The 16583-nt window shown below is 38.1% G+C and overlaps 1 protein-coding gene across 1 annotated transcript; it reads left to right on the plus strand.

Annotated features, from left to right (window-relative positions):
- Nucleotides 1-1062: 1062 nt before the first annotated feature.
- Nucleotides 1063-15052, plus strand: LOC149037096 (uncharacterized). The gene is made up of 10 exons (XM_089186965.1): nt 1063-1159; nt 4388-4701; nt 7751-7895; nt 8436-8749; nt 9225-9372; nt 9965-10270; nt 10595-10900; nt 12506-12772; nt 13205-13477; nt 14055-15052. The coding sequence occupies exons 1-10, from the start codon at nt 1090-1092 to the stop codon at nt 14426-14428; spliced, it is 2517 nt and encodes an 838-aa protein (XP_089043091.1). The 5' UTR covers nt 1063-1089; the 3' UTR covers nt 14429-15052.
- The last annotated feature ends 1531 nt before the right edge of the window (nt 15053-16583 follow it).

Genomic DNA, 16583 nt, shown 5'->3' on the forward strand with positions numbered 1-16583 from the left:
ACTTGACGTCCATATTTTCTTTCGATCTTTTTCTATCAGGATTACAGAAAACGTAATGCGTACATTCTGACTCAAGTTCCAGTAAATAACCGTATTATTTCGGTCCATAAAAATGTAAAAGAAAAAAAAGGAACTCGGCTCATATCCAGTATCCAGCTTCGTCAATAACGCATACATTGACATATTGTAGCGAAAGAGTTCTCTTTTATTGAACAAAAAATGTTCGTGTGGTTAAAACGAGCGCGCGCTAATTAGTCGTTGCATTCTTCAAGTCACAGTGACCTCTCACGGAAAAGAAGTAGACACTGAATTGGCCAATCAGAGCGCGAGCTTTACATTGGTTATGTTACAAAACGTGCTTGGGAATTCTACAAAACCCAATGATTGAATTATCACTGCTACATCCATAGCATCATCAAAGGCTAAAATTCAAACTGACGAAAAAAACCGACACACACGCCTCTGTAATAACTTTAAATACTGAAAAGAACTAAATGTATCATCATTAACAAATTAACATAAACCGATTGAAAACTACATATTGACATGTAATGACGATATTCCTACAAATTATACAAAGACAAGCTTAGTGTTGTGGCGAATGTGTTCTTATTTTTTTGATTTCTCACAAATGGGTCTTATATTTCCACACCCGTTAATTTACACGTATTTTATTGGTTTTTCCATATATCATCTCTACACCATTATTTTCACACTTTATGCAAATTACGCCCCCCTTTGTGCATCATGTTTCACGTCCCTTTTAATAGCGTGTCTTATTTTGCGTCGTGTAAACCCATTTCCCACGAGTGTTTCGTGTCTCGTGTATTCCTATAGCATTTTGTAACGTTTTTGTCTCGTGGTATCTTCGCATTTATTTTTCCCGTCTTGTATATTAGTATTTTTTTGCGAAAGTCGTTTTCCTGTTCCTTAGGAATTAACTTCTTCTTCACGTGCGAAGTAAAGAGTAGTTAAATTGAATTCTGAGTAAGCGTGTTTGTGTGAAGAGGGCCCTTGACCCTTTACTAAGATAGTGAGAAAACAAAGACATCTTGCGTGACCGCCTACCGTGACACACTCAATCGAAACATGGCGCAGTTTAATCTCGAGCTTTGTTTCCTTGTAGCTGTTCTCGCTGTATTTCTTCCTCTTGCTTTAGGTGAGCCCCATACGATATCAGATCTACTCAAAAGGTTTATTTTCATTTGAATACTACATCTAACGGAATTGGTGAGTTACATCTTTCAATTTTTCGAATTCCGCCACTTAATCGCGAATGCCGACAGCATCAATACCAAAAAGATTAGAGAGCTGCTTCGGGTTCCGTCGCGGTTGTAGAATAAAGTATTGTTTATAAATCTTTAGATAGATGCCAAGCTCTCTTTCTAAACAATCCTTTCCAAAGCATGTTTGGGAATGTGACCAAACAATGGAACAAATTTGGATTTGTTCGCTTCATTTACTAAATGCTAATGTACGTTCAAGCAACATTTGAACATTCAGTCCAAACAGTCCCTGGCCGGGCAAAAGGACGCCATGTATCTTTCTGACAAAATATTAATTCTCATCCTTGACAAACTTGGGTTTTGAAGCTAAGGGAACAACCTAGTAGAGAATCATACCGAGGGCAAGTTTAAATGTAATAATAATACAAGTCATTTAACTGTGATTTTCTCGTCAAAAATATTGATTACGATCGTCGTTAACTAAACTTCTAAGCATGCGTTAAGCATTCATTGATTCCATGTCTGCCTCAGAAACATGTGTTTTCTAATCTCGCGGACAAAAATCAATACATTATGCTTACATACTAGCTCTAGCAGAGCAAACTCAATTTGAAACTGAAATCGCGGTGAATCAATCATTATTTATTTGCGTTTCTCAAGCGAGCAAGGTGCGTGATCTACACGCGCGCGAGCCATTTGTTTCTGCCCCCGCGAGTCACGCTCATGGCTGCCTCTCGCCTAGTTTCCATGTAGTTAACGAAATGCGTCTGTGGCGATAAAACATAGAGTGTCAGACAGAAAGCGAATAGCTACCACTGCATTGACTGACCGGCTTCGCAAAATACCAATTTACAATTACTGTATTTCTTCGAGTAAGCGCTCACGCTCTGATAATCGTCCTCTCCCGAATAAGCGACCCCTTACCTCACTTTCTTAAATGAATAGTAGGGATACAAGGAAATCATCCATTGTGAAATGGAGATATGCTAATAATTTCCAGAATAGAAATTTATATTTTGCAAATCACAAGCATATCTCTATTTCGCAAAATACAGATTTCTATTTTGCAAATCGTTAGCATATTTCCATTTCCATCGCAAAGTACACATCTGCAATTTGCGAAATGGAAATATGCTAATGATTTGCTAAATAGAAATCTATAATTTAAGAAAAAATTTTTCTGAGACTCAAGAAAATGAAAGAGCTTGGGTCAGTTACATTTTCTTAGCAAATATGATATCTCATCTAGAAACATGCTGCGACACTTTCTATGTGCATTTCCGGTCACGTAGGTGTCGTGTCGACAACGTTCATTGATTACACTTTATAGACGGTACAGCTACAGCATCAACTAACATTTCAAATTACTTTTGCACTCTATGGCCTAAACGAAGCATTGAGTTATTCACGAAGGTAGTGGAGATTCGCAAAGTTCACCACGCAGATTTTGCAAAGCATTAGGATATTTCCATTTAGCAAATTACAGATTTCTAGAAATCTGTAATTTGCGAAACGGAAATATGCTTATAATTTGCAAAATAGGAATTTATATTTTGCAAATCATTAGCATATTTCCATTTTGCAAGTTGCAGATTTTCGTTTTGTTTCGTTTGGCAAATTACAGTAAGCCTTTTCGCAACTTGCTGTAAGCCGTTAAAATTTTAATCAAGCACCCGGGCACCCGGGCCTTTTCGTTAAGGAAATACGGTACTTTGAAATACTGTAAATATAGTTTGGGTTGAACGTTGCAATGGATTACTAAAACCTCAAACTTGCATACCTCAGCTGGAAAAAAAAAATGTTTTCTTCGTAAGATAACATCAACTAGATCTTACTTGAAAATTGTAAAAATCCCAATGATTTAAGTACCATCCAAAGCATCAAAGGGTGAAATCCAAACTGAAAAACAAAACAACACACACTTCCGTGACAACTATAATAATACTGCAAAGAACTAAATGCATCATCTAGAAATAAGCTGATTGAAAGCCACAGATTTACATGTGTTAGCGATGATGCTACAGATTATGAAAATACGAGCTCGAGTGGCGAGGAAACAGACACGTTCTGTCGGATGACCTTTCTGTTATAGAAGGCCGGTAAAGCCTTAAACCCTAAGAAATTATGCTACCTACACTATGTGCACGGTTATTTTAGGTATACAGTTTAATGGAACTATTTCAGTTTATTTTTCTAAGACAGAGATAGTTTCAAATATAATCTTTAAACTTTACATCATTCAGCAAATAGACAGAGAGTCCGAAACCATTTTGTATATTTTGTAAACTTTTTATCAGTGTCAAAATAAACCACTTAAGGAAACTATGCTACTTATACTATGTACTCGGTGATTTTAGGCGTACAGTTTAATGGAACGATTTCAGTTTAACCTTTCACTATTCTAAGACGGAGATAGTTAAATGTTTAATAGTCTAATGTTTTCAATCGGATGTTTGCCATTTTTTCTTTCATGAAGGAACTGTACGCATGATAAATTATGCATTATATCATGGATTATGCTAATTCCAGTTAACTCTGCCGTTGCATTTCGATCAGCCTGTACATTCCTGCCCTGCACCTCGGAAACTGTACATTTGCCCAAAAAGTCAACTTCCCTCTCAACAAAGGAAGGGTTAAAAACCCTGTTTCCCTGTGTCAAGTTATTTAGTGAAGAAACCTCTTCAGGCAGTTGGTATGTCTGTAGCTGAGATGTGGTCCGAAAAATGAATATTTGGCAAATTAGCGAAGCTTGGAAGGCAAATGAGAAATTGTGAGTAGAAACCCTCAGCCAAGGACATTATTAGCCGACATACCAGCAGGCCAGATGGATGTTTACTATTACATAATCCCTCCATTAATTATTGTATTGTACATTGGACAGCATTTGAGATCAGTTTTTAACGTCACTCTCACCAGACTCTATGAAGCGAGTTCGTTTTTCTTCCTTATTTGCGACTTGGTAAATGTGCATTAGCCACATTAGCATTAGCCACTGCCACTTCGGTGAACAGTTGTTGGCTATCTGTGACATGTACCTTTTATTAGAGGTACCCTATATAGAGAGTCAAGGCTTCCACGTCCTTTTACATCCAACCCATTATCCATGTTACAATAATTATTATGAATATGTTGTTGTGCAAATTTAGATTTTGTTTCTACAGGGGCTTGTGCTGATTTTGACCTTGGATTGGGTAGTGGAACAATTCCAGATAGTAATATAATTGCTTATTCTGAACAAAGTGCCAGCACACCAGCCAGGAATAGTCGCCTGAACTACACATCAGGATCATCATGGTGTGCAAGAACAAGTGACAAAAACCCATATATACAGATTGATTTACAAACACTTCATATCATCTGTGCTGTGTCCACTCAAGGGAATTCTCAAGCAGATCAGTGGGTGAAGAATTTCACACTGCAATTATCTACAGATGGGACAACTTGGACAGACTACAAGGAAGGTGGACAAATCAAGGTATATAGGAAATAGGACGTGGTCACAGTTAGTTGTATTCCAATAGAACATGCTTCTAACAATATGGAATATCTTACAGGTAAAATGATGTCTCGTCCTGAGAATTTTTGATCTCAATAGCATTTACACTCAGACATAGTTTGAAGCTACACTGGTTTGCAGATTTAATGAATGTAACCGAAGAAGTTACAATTCATAGACCCAACGTTTCGACACTCCTGCCTAGTGCCTTCATCAGGGGTGATCTAAACGCTGCAACAAGAGGTCCTTTTATATGATCACTAGTTAGCGGCCTTTTTTCTGACGAGGTGTAAATAGGCGTCAGGAAGCAGACCGCCATCGTCACGATTTAAAGGAGCGTGGGCGGAGTTAATGTGCCAAGCCTCCAAACAAAGGCGCTGGTGGTAACGCCGATTAGTGGTGATAATTTTAGAATTATCCCACCCAATTGTATGGTTGGTTAGGTTGCTAAGTATCGCTGTCACTTGTATTTCAATCACCGTTGCAAAGAGAACCATGTGCTTCCATCGAGTTTGAGATTTCGGCCTCCTTTACGGAGTGCTAAAGGATACAAGCTCATGGTCCGTACTGGTTTTTCTTTTCTCAAGCTACGAATAGATGAATGTCACAGTTCCATACTGCGGTTACGTACGTTATTCTCTCGTTCACTCAGTGAACTCTCTGCTTTGATTAACAACTCCGAAACTTCCTGGGTCGAGGAGTTTTGCATTTCGAAAGAACTGCAGACGTTTACCAAACAGAGAGAGAAACATGACAGAAAACTCCGTCACTTGCTCAGTAAGAGGTCTCCTGTTAATTCAGGCTCATCTCTGAAAGATAAATGGGTCATGAACCTTTCCTCCAAGGAATTATCCGCGCTGGAACGGAGTGGTTTAGAGAAGGGTCTAAAGTTTGCTATTGCTCCTCGCAAAATACCGACCGCCGAAATTGTCGCCGCTGTTGAGGGGAGTATCTCTCAACTCGACGACGATCGTAGGCATTTGGTAAGAGCAGAAGTAAGTAGCGTACTCAGGCGTGCTAAACCTCCTCCCAAAAACATTCAAAAGGATGTTTTCAATGCGCTTATAACTCTCAAAAAGGATCCGGACAGGCTCGTATTATCTGCTGACAAGGGTAATTGTGTTGTGGTTATGGACAAACAGCAATATCACGACAAAGCTTTGTCTCTACTCAATGACAAGAGTGCGTATGCTGTCTTAAACTCTGATCCTACCAGTAAAACTCAAAGAAAGTTAAACAAAATGTTGCTTGATTTGAAAAAAGCTGGCAGAATTAGTGACTCTACGTACACAATGTTATACAGTAGTGACGGCTTATGTCCACGTTTTTATGGCTTTCCTAAAATTCATAAACCGGGAATTCCTTTGAGACCCATTGTCTCTTTTGTTAATTCTCCGACTTATGCAATTTCTGGTTATCTTGCGAGAATTTTGTCGCTTGTTGTTGGGAATACTGATTACACTGTCAAAAATTCCTGCGAATTTACGGATTTCATAAGAGATAAAACTCTTGACGCTTGTGAAGAATTAGTATCTTTCGACGTTGTTTCGCTCTTCACTAAAATCCCAGTTGATCTTGCCGTTAAGGTTGCGGAGGAAAGACTCAGAGAAGATGCTTCCCTAGGACAAAGAACTTCTTTGCCTGTGGAGGATATTATTCTTCTGCTGTCTTTTTGCCTTAAAACCACGCAATTTACATATAACGGCACATACTATCAACAAGTTCTTGGTACAGCTATGGGTTCGCCTGTTTCTGCTGTCATTGCTAACATGGTAATGGAAGACGTGGAACAAAGGGCCTTAACCACTTCACCGGTTAAACCCTTTTTCTGGAAACGATATGTCGATGATGTTATTTCTGCGGTATCCGGAAATGAAGCGGAGCGCCTCTTGTCGCATTTGAATTCAGTAGAGCCGTCGATCCAATTCACCCTTGAACGTGAAAAGGATAGACATTTGCCCTTTCTTGATTTAAATGTGTCTAGAGGGGTTCAGGGTAATTTAGAGACAAGTGTCTACCGTAAACCCACCCACACCGACAAATACCTCGCTTTCGATTCTCACCATCCTATTTGCCATAAAAAGTCTGTAGCCAAAACTTTACTCAGGAGGGCTGATTGTCTACCATCATCACTCGATTCGAAGGCTGAGGAGAGGAAATATGTTTCCAATGTCCTAAAGGCAAATGGCTATACAAAAACTTTTCTCCGTAACTGCCAAAAACCAGTTACAAATAGTAACGCTCTTGATGAAAGGGAACCAGCGACTGGTTTTGCTGTTATTCCTTACATACAGGGTGTTACTGAACCCATCAAGAGAATTTTGAATAGCCACAACGTTAAAGTTGCTCAAAAACCTTTTCAGACTTTGGGGCATATTTTCGCCAAACCTAAGGATCCTGTCACGAAAGAACAACGAACCGACGCCATTTATTCTATTCCTTGCAATGACTGTGATAACGAATACATCGGACAGACCAAACGCCAGTTTGGTACACGGTTAAAAGAGCACCAAAAAGCGGTTTTTCTTTGCAAAAAGGAAAATTCAGCTTTATCGGAGCATACTTGCCTAACCAACCATACAATTGGGTGGGATAATTCTAAAATTATCACCACTAATCGGCGTTACCACCAGCGCCGTTGTTTGGAGGCTTGGCACATTAACTCCGCCCACGCTCCTTTAAATCGTGACGATGGCGGTCTGCTTCCTGACGCCTATTTACACCTCGTCAGAAAAAAGGCCGCTAATTAGTGATCATATAAAAGGACCTCTTGTTGCAGCGTTTAGATCACCCCTGATGTAGGCACTAGACAGGAGTGTCGAAACGTTGGGTCTATGAATTGTAACTTCTTCGGTTACATTCATTAAATCTGCAAACCAGTGTAGCTTCAAACTATGTCTGATTGTCCACCTGGTTGCCGTGTGAACTTTAATATATAGCATTTACACTATTTATATTCATATACCTACTACGTTCTTAATTTGTTAAAAATGTTATTGATGGCATGTGACTATTTGTTAGCGTCAAGTTTCTGAGAGGAAATGATGACAGGAACTCAGAAGTGAAGCATGTTGTTTATGGAGTGCTAACAAGATATCTGCGATTCCTGCCACGAACACACCAGGGTGGGATGTGTATGAGAACAGAGGTTTTTGGAGTGAAAAAAAGCCCAAGTGAGTATGAAACTTTAATGTATTTTTGCATGTCTGCTATTATCATATTATCATTATTTCTGCCATATTGTGAGAGTAGTCTAAGATACTCTTTTAATCTTTACACGAGTTTTTCAAGGCATGAAAAAGGAGACTAGTTGATAGAAAAGAGCTGAGTTTGAATTTATTGTTTGGTACTCAAAACGTCATTATGAACCTTTAAAAATCTTGTAGTCTTTAATTTGTAGATCAAGTGCACCTTTTGTGAAGTGAATAATGCAAATTAATGCCTTTAAAGTATAGGGTAAAAATACAAACTGAATTGAAATGAGAGTTGGTCTACAGATCATGTACACGTTATCTGTCTGATCACTTGAATTATTAAACATGATTTGTATAAAGATACATGGAGCCTCATCGTGGTCTCAACTTATATTTTATTTGGTAAACGAACATGTCTTTTGCTTACACGTCCCAAGACGCATGCATAAGACCGCAGACCTAATATGATTACAATTTGCATAGCACTATGAAGGCTGATTCTAAATTATTACCTTGCAGCTTGTGAAATGGAGGCCATTGGTCTGGCCAGTGGTGGTAAAATTCCAGACAGCAGCTTCTATGCCTCATCGCATTTTAATAATAAGTATTTACCCTCTTATGGTCGACTTAATGGAAATAGGCGGGGTTGGGCACCCAGGACTAATTCTGATCCTGCCGACTTCCTCCAAATTGACCTTCTGTATGAGTATGTTATCTGTGCTGTTGCTACCCAAGGAGCTAATGGTATCAATGAGTGGACAAAAAACTACAAGATTCAGTTATCAGTGGATGGTACCACTATGGTTACCTACCAAGAAAACAATGCAGACAGGGTAAGTTTATATAAAAGTCATGTGAATATTCATGTAAGTTACAAAAAAGCCAATAGTATATAGGTCCTAGACCGCCGTCTCAATTTTTTGAGTCAAGAGGAGGGAGGCAAAAGAAGTGTGTACCTGGTCAAGGCTCAGTCATGTTTTTTAATAAAGTATGTAATCTATAGCAAAGAAAATAAAAATATTGTGTGAAAGGGCTTTCGAAAAATCTTATTTTTCGGTGTTTGTCCAACCAGTGGTTCTCATATTGTAATCTCTCTCGAACTACATGTACCTCTCCCTTAGGCTATTCACCAGAAATGGTATACAGGGTCACATACTGGTTTTGTGTTTGTTTTGTAACAACACCAGCTAGGTCTTTCAATAACTATTAGAGACGTGTAAATAGCTGATACTTAATAGTGGTCAATGAAGGAGTGCTAGCAAGAGTATTTTGACACAATTATTTCGCATTTTGTACCACAAACTACAGGTCTTTCTCGGAAACTCAAATCAAAATGGGATCGTGAAAAAAAGTCTCCAGGAATTTGCAAGTGCAAAGTTCATCCGTTTTAAGCCAACGGCATACAATAGCTTTAAAGCTCTGAGAGTGGAAGTTTATGGAATACGTCTAACAAAAGGTATTTATTTGCACTTGTTTTTATCTCCCCCTGAGACAAAAATGAAGTCGCATTATTCAAATCATTTGTGGAAGACAAACCTAGGTAATTGTGCAGAGCTAGCTAACGGTGAGTTATCCAAAATTGATAAAGCCTTGTAATTGGTCAGGTGAACAATTTTTTAAAAATAACTTTATAGCTGACCATGAGAGATGAGGGAATCTGAAAATCAATCAATTTTAGGTTTTTTTAAACCTTGAATCCACTCTGCTCAGATCCTTCAGGTTCTCTCTCTGCTAAATTAAAAACAAAGTTTTGCTTAGATTATTATTCGTGCTTGATATGAAACAGTGTCTGATGTGATTGTAGCATTGTAGATTCTGGAGCCCAGTGGGTTTCCATTGCAACAGAATCATTTCTCTCCTTTTATGACACATCTTCACACTCGGGATACAAATAAGGTATATTTAATGCATATACATAGTCCCATGATCCTTCACTTTGATCTGAGGAATATCTTCAGGTTCTGTAAGGTCATGAGGGTGATTAATTTACATTCATATCATTAAATTAACCAAAAATTACAACAAGCAACTGGTGTTGTTTATCTTAGTTCCATCACAACCTCCGGCAGCCTTCAAGTTAACTGCAAGCTCTTCTACCAGCATCACAGCTTCCTGGCAGTTGCCACCAGTCTATGCCAGACATGGAAGAAACATTACAGGGTCTAAACTGTTCTACAGAAAGAAAGGTTCTGTGGGGTCAGCAACAACCCTGACTTTAAGCAGTGGATCGACATTAAGTAGAAATGTCACCTGGCTTGATAAGTACACAGAGTACGAATTTCAAATGTTGGCCTTCACCTCTGATGGTGATGGACCAAAGAGCGCTGTTGAGGTGGAGAGAACAAAAGAAGATGGTATGTGATAAGTGAAAGTGGAAGAGAAAAGATTAACACGACTTTTATAAATAAATTAATAAGAACTGCGGATAACATCAAGGAAAGAAATGATCCTCCCAAGTAGGCTGTAATTTCAAGCAATTACAGCAAAGAAGCTTGCTACTGATTCAGGCATCGATAGGATTTGAACCTACTTCCCCCAGATACTAGATGGGTGTTGCTACCAACTGAGCTATAAAGTTACAGGTTAGGAGCGAGGTAATTTTTCAGAGCCTTCATTGTTTGGTAGTAACAACTAACAAGACCAGTAAGGCATTAAGTGCTACAGTTTTTTAATTGCAGCTCCATCACAAGCCCCGAGGAGCTTCAGTGCGACTGCAGTTACTTCTACAATTATCACAGCATCCTGGCAGTTACCACCAGCAGACTCCAGAAATGGAATAATTATAGGATTCAAATTGTTTTACAAAAAGAGAGGCTCTGCTGGAGCAGCAACCCCCTTGACCATGAACAATGGAACAACATTAAGTAGAGATGTCGCTGGGCTTGATATTTACACAGAATATGAATTTGAAGTATTGGCCTTTACTTCAGTTGGTGATGGACCAAGGAGTTCTCCTGTAGTGGTGGTGAGAACCATGAAACGTGGTAAGAATTTTAAAAAGATGTTTAATCTTTATTGTTATTGTTTAATTTTACATTTGCAGTAACCAAAATGGCGTTTTGTGGTTTATAGTATTATATTTGTAGGGTTAGTTATACATGTTTAGCCCACAGATTCTGTGCTGAAATGCTTTTAGGCATTGAGAAGTTAAAAAACTTTGCCTTTATACAAACGTTATGCCTCTTTTAAGATCTCATGCACTTGAAGGAAAATGGAAAGGAACGGAAAGTGACATTTTGAAAGCTGTGTATTTGGTTTGTGATGAGATCAAACGTATATTCTCTCTGTATGGCCAATTAAGAATACTTATTTAAGTTCTGAGTTTAATGGCTGCTTTGCTTAAAATAATGTAAAACAAGTGCTAGGGATTTCTAGGGAATAACAATGTGTCTGAGGCAAGCCTTAGATGAAATAGGGCTCTTAGAGCGGTCAAATCCCTAGAAAACGGCCATGAGCCCTCACTCTAGGCCGATGTCTTTCTTAGCGGACCGTAAGACTACATGGAAGTCATGTAAGCCTAGGACAAAGCATGGCCCTGAACTTTTCATGGTACCCAGGAACCCTCGTTTGCAGACAAAAATTTGATGGCCGCCTATACAAGCTTTAAGAGAACTGCTAGAACGGTGACAGTAAACTCTTAAGACAAGAGCATGATTGTACTTGAAAACTGTTCGGGAATGTTTGGAAATGACAGCTACAACACTACAGAGGCTCAAGACAGCTGTTACAAAAGGTCTGGCCAACAAAAGAAGATGAATCCCACAAAATTTGCCATGAATAGTCGAAGAAAAAAAATTAATTGATAGGGCCGAGGAAGGCGTGAAGAGAATCGATGCAAAGCCACCGAAGAAAACTTGAAATCAAGCATTGCAAAGCAACCTGGGACTGCCCACGAATGTTTGCAACTGGGCTGCTTGAGATCTAAAAGATACATTTCATTATTGTGACAAAGTTACGATAATGATATTTCTATCATCGAAAGGGAAGCTCTACTCGTCCAATGTAAAAACTGATTAATAAAACTGAACCATCCATTTATTAATGGTATGTATTCAGATATCTCAGGAGCTTTTCCCTCCTAAATCATCATCCTGCTGTTGTTCTAGCGTTTTGGTCTTGGTGAAAGTTTTACTAACAGTTTTTAGCAAGCTTGTAATGCCATATTCAAGCGCACCACATGGTTGCATATGAATGGCTAATTTTTTTGTGGTTCTATTTTGCAAACTTTGTAAGTGCAGTCTTATTTCGTAGACATCGATACCAAAGGTGTTGTTCCTTCCAGGTGATACTATTTGTGTTTTGTTGTCTTGTTTTGTTTTATTTCCTTCATATGTTTTTCTTATTCAGATATTCGGAGACGTTAAGCACTCAGTGAGCACACTTGAACCTAATTTGATCTAACCTTTGATTTGTTTAACAATGAAAGGCTCAAATGCTGATGTGGTTGGTTGTCTGTTTTGAAGTTGGCCATCAACTGAGGAGCTTTTTATGTTATTGTTTAGCTGAGAAGAGAGGCTGCAAAGCCACCATGCTACTTTTTGTCCTGAGCTTTGTTAAGGAATAACTAATCCATTTTTATGAAATCTCAGATAAACCTCACGTCAATGATCTTCCTGAAAGAACCATTACAGGAGTTGGCGAACTGGCGGTGTTGACTTGTGATGTTAGTGGCGACCTTGAGGCTTCTGTTACCTGGACCAAAGATGGACTTACCAGTATACCTCGCGCTCAGTTCAAGAACAGCGGCAAGATACTTATTATACAAAATGTTGTCCCTGGTGACAGTGGCGTTTATGAATGTAAAGCAATGAACTTGTTTGGAGAGAGCCGTACATCTACGGTACTAATTGTTGCTGGTACGTAGAAACTGATTTACAATTACATTAAAAATTACATAACAATTGCTTAATCATTTCTTCTGTGAGGTAAATATGTGGAAGAGTAGGTGTATTATTTTTAACAATACGTCAGAAAATTTGCCAACCTCTACCAAAGTTAATGACCAAGTATGGTTATGCTGAGCACCACGATGATCACCTTAGCAACTCGTATAAAACGTACTCCAGCCTCTTATTTACAGGTCATTCAACAGTCATTGGACTTGAAGGTTAAAATAGCATTTTGAAAATTACCAGTAACAACAAGGCAAACGACTACTCAAAGTGCAAACCAAACGTACATCATGGTAGTGTCCCCATATCTTTGTTATACCCTTCCCCGTTTTGCATGAGCATAATCTTGTCAAAATTTTTTTTTGTCTCAATACAATTTTAAATCTTTCCACACAGTGGCACCCAGAATTATGGAAGAGCTTTCCCCTTCTGAAGTAATTTGTGAAAAGCAAACTCCGTGTTTTCTCTCATGTCAAGCATCAAGTTATATCCCGTTTAACTACTCTTGGACGAAGGATGGCCAGGTTCCAACTAGTGATAACATCAAGTTGATGAATAACAGTATCATCGTCACGCCACGGGATAGACAAGATTATGGAGAGTATGTGTGTCACGCTACAAACAGCCTTGGATCAACAGAGTATACAATCACTCTGCTTTCTCCTAAAGGTAATCAAGATGACGAGGGTAAATATTCTTCCTAAATATTTGTACATTCTTAAATGTTTTCCTTTCAAAAATTTTGGAAAGCCCAGAACTATGAAGTCCAGTTAAGAGTTTTGGGGCTTCTAATTACAGTTATTTTGTATAATCATTTATGTATCAAAAGCAATATTTTGTGGTGGTCTCATGCGCCGACGAAAGTTATCATATTGTGCAATGCAGGTAGATCATACCATATATCAAAACTGGCCTGTTAGGCTGTAACTAAAGAAAAAAAGAGCTATATATACCATTGTTGAGGGGGCTCAAGGCTAAAATATTTCTGTGTTTCTCCCGTTGTTGTCCTAATGGCTCAAAGTCTCTGAAGGACGAATTTTGAATGAAGAAAGAATAAGAAAATTATAGGATAGAATGAAGAACGACCTAAAGACGAGAACGTTTGTTAAAGTATTTAGGTTTCAGGGTTAAAAGAAACTTCGTATTCCTTAGCGTGAAATTGCTTAAAAAAAAACAACAACAACAACTAAACTATGTTTTCAGTGTTTGATGGTTGGTTCTAAAGTCGTTGGTTTTCCTTCGCAAGGTATACCACGAAGCATCTTCCTTGCTAGTGTAATCGCGCTGTGTTGTGCTGTGGTTGTGTTGCTCATCATAATTTGTGGGCTGATATGGCAGCGGAGACGAGCTGTTTCCAGTGAAAGGATACAGGGTAAAGAAAAGGTTGACTTTCACGGCGTCAAATCTTCACCTGATCGACAGTCGAATGATGAACAAGCTTCAGACCCAAATACGTATATGGAACTCAAAGCCAGGCTCCCGAACCATAAACAGTCTCATGTTCCAACTGAGTATCAGTGGCTACAGGAAGTACCCATGAACCCCGAATATTACAATATGGTGGTGCTTCAGAAAGAAATTGGCGGGAAACAAAATGAAGAAGTGTATGAGGAAATATGATAATCCCCAAATAATTTCCTCAAGAACAGACATGACTACAATTGGTTTCTGGTCAAGGCAGTTTATCAGCCAATTTACAGCAGTGCGGCTGTAAGAGCTTCCTCGGCTAGCAACGACTTTTATTTGGTCGATTCGAAATGAATTATATTAATCTTTCTCGTATTTTACGCATATCTGTAGAATTATAGGGAATCCATGTTATGAAGTGAGATTTAATCTGCAATTGCATATCCCAGAAGCAGCATGAAAATTTCAATTCGAGTTAAAGTGAGTTCTGAACCAGAATTAAAGTTAAAGTACTGAATTTGCAAACTCGTTTAAGAGCCAGTAGATATAAAAAGAGAGCAAAATGTAAAAATGTAAAGGAAGTTGTTCCTTATATTTTAACTTTTAAGGAAAATTACATTTTTTGAACCGTTTATTATGTTCTTATACATAGTAGATTCTTCTAAATCGTAAAACAAATCTGGTTTGTACTCTTCCTTTGAAGAAATTGAAAAAGGTTAGCTTACAGAATATTATTGTTAGATATTTGTTGATAGCTGAATAGAAAATTTACACTCTAGTCTCTTGAAGATATTTCTTAGTCAGCCTATTTACAAATTGAAGAAAATGGGAGATGAACGTTGTTCGTGTCTCACGATAGAGTCACTTAGAGTCGACGTTTGGAATAATAGTGAGGATCGAAATGCACTGATAGCAGCGTGCTACAAATAGCGAAACGTAAACAATCGACCTCATCGCCTGATGAAGACGAGCAGTATTGCAATCGAAACGTCGCGATCTACATCTTAAGTGACTCTATCGTGAGATAAACGAACAAAGTTCATCTCCTATCTCCTATATTTTATTAACCCCTTAACTCCCAGATCAAATTTGTAATTCTCCCTACTGTCAACTATACAATTCTTATAATGTTCATTCAGAGAATTCAGTATTGGATCAACTAATTATCTCTAAATTGATATTTTTCTTTATTCTCATCACTCATCTAGTTGATATTGTATTGATACTGTAAGGAGAAATTCTGCCTTGGTCACTCATGGGAGTTAAAGGGTTAAATTGAAAAATGTTTGGAAAGATTTTTCCAATGCAATAAAATATTATTATTATTATATTCAACTGTATCTAAGCAACACAATGGTTGTAGATAATGGAATAAAAAGTTTTCACGAAAAGATATCTTTTTATAACATGCTCTGTAATTCCAACGTGTTGATTAGAAAAAACTCAGTACTTTTAGGTTTAGGAAGCTTTCGTTGCAAAGTATCCGTGTAGTGTACTTTTGAATTGTTTAACCCTTTCCACCCTAACATCAGTATGCATATTCTCCATACTGCTCTCTATACATTTCCTAAAGTGCTGACGAGGAGAATTTGTTTAACAATCACGGGCTTCTTCAGCTGGTGGTCATTTTCTTTATTCTCATTACCTTAATATGTGATTCAGGGGTGATATTGTAAGGAGAAATTAAATGCTAGTGACCCTTAAAGGTTAAAGGGCTAATTTCTAAGCAGATACTCATTTAGATTTTCCTTCTTGGATTGCGGTGTTGTTTTTCTTTTCGTATTGGTAAACTCCTGTTGCTTAACTTGATGTTCATATTTTCTTTCGATTTTTATTTATCAGGATTACAGACAACGTAATGCGTACATTCTGACTCAAGCTTTATAAGATGACAGTATTATCTCGGTCCGTAAAATGCAAAAGAAAAAAAAGGAACTCGGCCAATATCCAATATTCAGCTTCGTTAATAACGCATATATTGACACATTGTAGCAAAAGAGTTATCTTTTTTATTGAACCAAAAATTTCGTGTAGTTAAAACGAGCGTGCGATAGCTAGTCGCTGTATTCTTCAAGTCACGGCAAACTCCCATGGGCAAATAGTAGGCATTAAATTGACCAATCAGAGCGCGCGCTTTACGTTGGTCGTTGGAAATCTAAAAAACCCAGTGATTAAATTATTACTGCTACGTCCATAGCATCATCAAGGGGTGAAATCCAAACTGATGAAAAAACCGACACGCGAGCTCCCGTAACAAGTATATATACTGTAAAGAACTAAATGTATCATAATTTAGAAATTAACATAAGCTTATTTAAAAATAAGATTTACATGCATTGACGATATTCCTACAAACTATGCAAAGACG

The sequence above is a fragment of the Pocillopora damicornis genome, chromosome 11 (genome assembly GCF_964200805.1).
Source record: "Pocillopora damicornis chromosome 11, jaPocDami1.2, whole genome shotgun sequence".
Classification (NCBI taxonomy): Eukaryota; Metazoa; Cnidaria; class Anthozoa; order Scleractinia; family Pocilloporidae; genus Pocillopora; species Pocillopora damicornis.

What these genes read in the sequence shown, in the direction of transcription:
- LOC149037096 (XM_089186965.1), top strand. Translation starts at nt 1,090, where the DNA reads ATGGCGCAGTTTAATCTCGAGCTTTGTTTCCTTGTAGCTGTTCTCGCT. An exon ending in GGTGAGAACCATGAAACGTG is followed by an intron (nt 10,901 to 12,505) that starts GTAAGAATTTTA and finishes ATGAAATCTCAG; the next exon opens with ATAAACCTCACGTCAATGAT. An exon ending in CACTCTGCTTTCTCCTAAAG is followed by an intron (nt 13,478 to 14,054) that starts GTAATCAAGATG and finishes TTCCTTCGCAAG; the next exon opens with GTATACCACGAAGCATCTTC.